Source organism: Montipora capricornis, chromosome 9 (genome assembly GCF_036669925.1).
Source record: "Montipora capricornis isolate CH-2021 chromosome 9, ASM3666992v2, whole genome shotgun sequence".
In the NCBI taxonomy this organism is placed as follows: Eukaryota; Metazoa; Cnidaria; class Anthozoa; order Scleractinia; family Acroporidae; genus Montipora; species Montipora capricornis.
The window spans coordinates 8,521,837-8,526,869 of NC_090891.1; the positions used below are offsets into that span (position 1 = coordinate 8,521,837).

At 40.7% G+C, this 5,033-nt stretch overlaps 1 protein-coding gene and 1 long non-coding RNA gene across 2 annotated transcripts; both read right to left on the bottom strand.

Annotated features, from left to right (window-relative positions):
* Positions 1–1,315: 1,315 nt before the first annotated feature.
* LOC138016157 (uncharacterized) lies at positions 1,316–3,025 on the bottom strand (the record flags this gene model as incomplete). Its single annotated transcript, XM_068863336.1, has 3 exons — positions 1,316–1,854; positions 2,197–2,754; positions 2,974–3,025. Coding segments are annotated over 3 exons (1,149 nt in total), but the record flags the coding sequence as incomplete, so codon positions are not given.
* Positions 3,026–3,065: 40 nt separating this feature from the next.
* LOC138016178 (uncharacterized) lies at positions 3,066–3,863 on the bottom strand. Its single transcript, XR_011125751.1, has 3 exons — positions 3,850–3,863; positions 3,318–3,462; positions 3,066–3,138 (listed from the first exon to the last, which is right to left on the bottom strand). It is a non-coding gene; the product is annotated as an uncharacterized lncRNA (long non-coding RNA).
* Positions 3,864–5,033: the final 1,170 nt, after the last annotated feature.

Below are 5,033 nucleotides of genomic sequence, written 5' to 3' on the forward strand. Positions count from 1 at the left end.
ATGGACATAACAGACCTGTTTACGCTAAACTTCAAGCAGAACCGGAGAATACACATGACAAATCTGCCATTGCTGTATATTTAATGTCATCATCAGATTATGAAAAAGTAGGCTACATAGCCAGTGAACTAACTTGATACTTACATCCATTGCTCAAGGATCCATCACTTCTGGTATCCGTTAAAAAAATTCGTTTCTGTACGACTTTCCTTATGATTGGTTTCTATTTAACGATAGATATTACCAGGAGAGGCCAGTGGGAGAAGCAAGTAATCAGAGCTAGTCGCACAGTAAAATAAAATACCTGTAACTAGTTAGTGCACAAAGCAAGGCTTCTCAGAGACAAGAACCCGTAAAATTCTGCTACTACCACCCTCCCCCCCCCCAGTCTCTCCCCTAATCGTTCGAATACAATCGTTAGGCTATTAGTCTCTCCCCCACGGGGCTTTTCAGGACTAATTGACAATACTTTGTGGGGGAGTTTAGCCAGACTGCTTGTTACGCAGTTTACAATTGATTTTATGGAAGTGAAAGATGCCCCCGTCCAGATAAGGTTAGACCACAACACCGGGGACTACGTCCCCTACTCTTATCGAATAGTGAGTGGGTTCTTTAACGTCCCATACTATTTAATTTCCAACAAAGCTTATGAGACGGGACCTCCGGTTTACAGTCCTTATCCGAGAAGACTTGAAAGTCTAACCATTTGCAGATGTTATTACAAAGGCAGCACATTCTCCTCATTTATTTTAAGAGTGTTGGTCCGGCCGGAGTTGAACTCACGACCTCCCGCATGACAGCCCGATGCTCAATCAACTGAGCCACCGGTGCGCGGTGCCCTCCTGATTACAAGCCCAGGAATTGTTAGTGTGAATTGTTTATGGCTGATTTCACGGGCTTTCATTGCCAATTTCGAAACGCAAACGTCCCTCTAATAATAAAACACCAATATTATTATTGAAACGAAATATACACCCAGTGTTTAGTATCAGAATTTTGCAGTAATTCAAACCAGTTGCAAGAACAGCTGGATTCTTGTTAAGAGAATGGTTAGTTTTCATGGTGACTACTTGTTTATGACGACCTTAAAAGTGGCCTGCATGGCTCCATTACATTGGTTTACTATGGCCTCAAACTGTCAATAATAATTATGGCCTGAAAGCTTTCTTGATAATAGCATCTAAATTGGTTGAAAATGGTGCAGAATTTAAATTAAACATGACTGTTTAGTCAACATAACAATTAATAAAAATAATTTATCTACATGGATTAAAAAGTTATGGTATTATTACTATAACAAGGTTGATAAAAATTTTCAGTGTTCCTCTTGCATCTGAGGAGGAGGCAACTGTACTGGTGCCCTATGAAATTGAGCTCTGGCTGTCAACTGTCCTCTCTGTGGCATGGCAGCTCTATTTGCCACAAAGACCCCTGGGTCTCCCCTCCTTGATAAAATGACTCTGTCAAGTCTTTCAATGATTCCTTCCCCTGATGGCTCATTAAAGGAGGGCAACTCAAACTCTCTATATCGTTCCTTGGCCCCTGTCCAGTAGTGGAAATGTAGTTCTGGGTCAATGCGTTTCTTGAATTCATTTAGAATTTTAGGCTGCGCATCGAGAAACTGCTTAACATCAAATATTTCCCCTAGCATTTCATGCATCAGAGCAATAATTCCTTCCACATCATCAGTTGCTGAGGCACGGGGATGCTCAGGGGGAAGACTTCTTTCTTGGTACTCTGCACGACGCAATTCTCTGCTCTCCAGATTTGCAACTAGGCCAATGACAGCTTCTTCTGTTAGACCACATATACCCTTTATGGGTCTAAAATAATGCAAATTTAAAATGAAGTTACCTAATATTGTCATTCAAGTACTGTTTGATAGCACACCACCTACCGGCACATACCTGTATATGGCACTAGCCATATGCAAATAGTTGAGCTTTTGTCTCATACAAGAAGACTTTTCTCTAAAGGGGCATTTGAATGTGGTTTTCATGGTTCAACTTCAATCCATTCCAATCAGTGCTATCCATGCCAACAGACAATAAGAAACAGATTGATGGCTGTGAGAACTTGACCCTTATTCCTGGAATTCAACTGATTCAGTCACTTAAATACATGTAGCTTGACATAGCTACAAGGAGGTAATTTAATTAATAATAGTCAAGTTTTGCTAAGTTTGAACATAATTACAATACCTATTCACATCAATAGTGCTGTAATCAGGCAGGGTTTGAAACCATGGCATCCAGTCAGCTAACAGCCAATTCTTCATATTTTGGCAGTATGATGACCTTTGCTCTTCAGAGAGCCCTCTTCCATCAACTGCCTTGTGCCAGTTGTGAATTATCTTTAGAACTTGGGCTCCACTACCGTGTCCTACTCGCTCAAGGAAAGAAATTACTCCAGGACTAATGAGGCGCTCACAGTCAGGCACAGACTGTTTGTTCTTCCCTGTGAGAGCTTCATATGCTAAGCCAGTAGTAGGGTCATGAAGAGCATCTCTCATATATCGCAAATCGATGCCTGGAATATGGCCTTCACGAAGACGAGATATGATGCGTTTAAGAAGATGGTTGTGGTCTTCTCGGTGATGGATCAGTTCACCACTGCTGTCTCTCTCTGGCTGGTAAAGATTGTCAGTGAAGTTTGCAGGATCAGTGACATGCTGTTTAAGATCTTCAATCTTTTTACGGTAGAGATAAATGGCCATTGTAGATTTAAGCACTTCATGAGTAGTCTCTGGTCTTCCTAATAAGAGAAACAATATTGCAGGTAAAATGTAAATGTACACTTACAGGACACAACTGGCTGTGCCCTCCTCGCTATCCACAGACTGTCAGGTGACCACACATAATGACTACAGGCCTCTTACACGAAGAGCCTTGGTTCTAGCTGAAATCCGTACAACAGAGACTGGTATTGCAAAGACTACAAAACCTGCCCTGTTAAAGCAGCCATTACTGTTACCTTCAATCCATGGGTGTGGATCATGTTGGAAAGGAAACAGCTTCCTTCTTAAAATCAACAAAGCATCTTTGAAAGGGACTGGTTCGTCTCTTGCACTGGTCATGAATGAATGTATCCACACAACATCATCTAGAGGAACTGCCGGGTGACGTTTTAATGGATTTCCTATTGGACAACAAAGCAAGTTCAACTCTTAATAATGAGATTATGAGGCTGCAAAGTTTTCAAATGACCTAAAACTAAATGAAATGCAGATGAGTTGACTATTGACACTTCCAGAAAAAATCTAACTGATGAAAGGTAACACTTGTTATCGTGACTTCTACACAGAAAGATGAACCTACCATGTCCATCCAAGGTCAAGTAAGAAGCAATTGTATTGCCACTCTTAGAGCGCACTTCGTTCCTTGCATTCTTGATCAACTCAATCACAGATATTGGCCGTGTATTGCCCACTGTTCGCAATGAATTCTCCATCTGTTGTGAAACCTAATAAAAAATACAACAAACAAGAACACACGGTAATGAGTTACATACATGTAGAAGCAACTTCCTCAGTTCCATGGAGTTCAATAACAAACAATAAAAGACTGGTGCATAATCACATGAGTTTAGTAGGCTTTCTACATTATTTTACGTTATGAACTTTTATGTATGGGATTATCAGGAAAGTTAAATAATATAGCACTGAAATGCACAAAAACATGCACTGAAATAAGGTGTAATTATAAAAAAGGCAATCTTAATAGTCAAGAGCATAACATTTTATTGGCCAGTGAGCTATCTTAAAAGAAATTGCCTATAGAGAGCCATTGGAGCACCTGGATCTTTAAATATGACAGACAATTAACTTGTAAGGGTTCACTAAGCACATACCAACAACTGTCATTCCCACATTGCTCATAGCTTCCTCCAACTGAAGTTCCAGCTCCCTCAGTTTTGAGTCGGTGAGGGATCGGTACGGCATGAAGCGAACTGGAATGGCATATGGCTTTCTGTTGCGCAATTCATCGGCAATCATGAACACCAAGATATGACTTGCTGCAGTGCGCTTCTTTGTGTAAAGATCTTTCAGGTAAACCAACAAGCCTGATTTCAGGGAAATTAAATTAGCACTTGCACCGTCAGACTCCCCTTGCTCATAATCTCCGAGTTCAACCTGGAAACTTCTCACTTTTTTCATCAGTTCCTCAAAACCTACAACAGCCCAAGCCAATTCCATCAAGGTGTGCTCAGCTGATCTCCCCCCTTGAAGTGCCCTGTTGTATACTCCATTTGCAACATCAGCACCAGTACTAAGAAATTCCAGATCTTTCTGTAATTCAGCTAGCAAAGTTGCCACATCAGTCAACATCACTCTTGACCTTCCCGGTGTACCAATACCCCTTACGAAAGTACATCTTGCTTTATATTCATCATGCAATGCTTGTAGAGAACCATCCCCAAGATCGTCATCATCAGACCAAACACCCCGCATACTCTCCCGCAAACCTTTCCTCACATCACAGCCATCGGCTTTTATCCACCATCGCCCTAACGGGATGCTTTTCTTTGCTTGCTGGAGTGCTTCCTTCTGCAGATTGAAAAATTTTGATTAGATTAGAATATTTACTTGCTTGAAAACCAGATAACCGAAGAGAGTGAAACAGTCAGCTTTCAAACCACCAATACATTGTAAAAGAAACAATGTTATGAAATAGTCTATCCTTTTCAGTGCCTGTATTCTGATTATGCCTGTAGTAAAAAGCATAATTAATTAAGCATTGTCTACCAAACATGTCAAAATGATTCTTTTTAAAACACATACTTGAATATCGACTGTTTTTGAAAATCCAGATGATGTAATACGCCTTTGGATCTGACGTGGCCCCAAGCTTGCAATGTTGACCTTACTCTAGAAAGAGAGAATCCCATTGTGCATCAGGGGAATATGTTAACTATTGACTCTGAGCAAATGCAGTGACTTGTTATTAGGCTACCCAGAATTAGACTGGCTACATGGATAGTATTGCTGGTAGCAAGTTATACAGTGTAACAGACATCAGCACGTACTAAGAAAT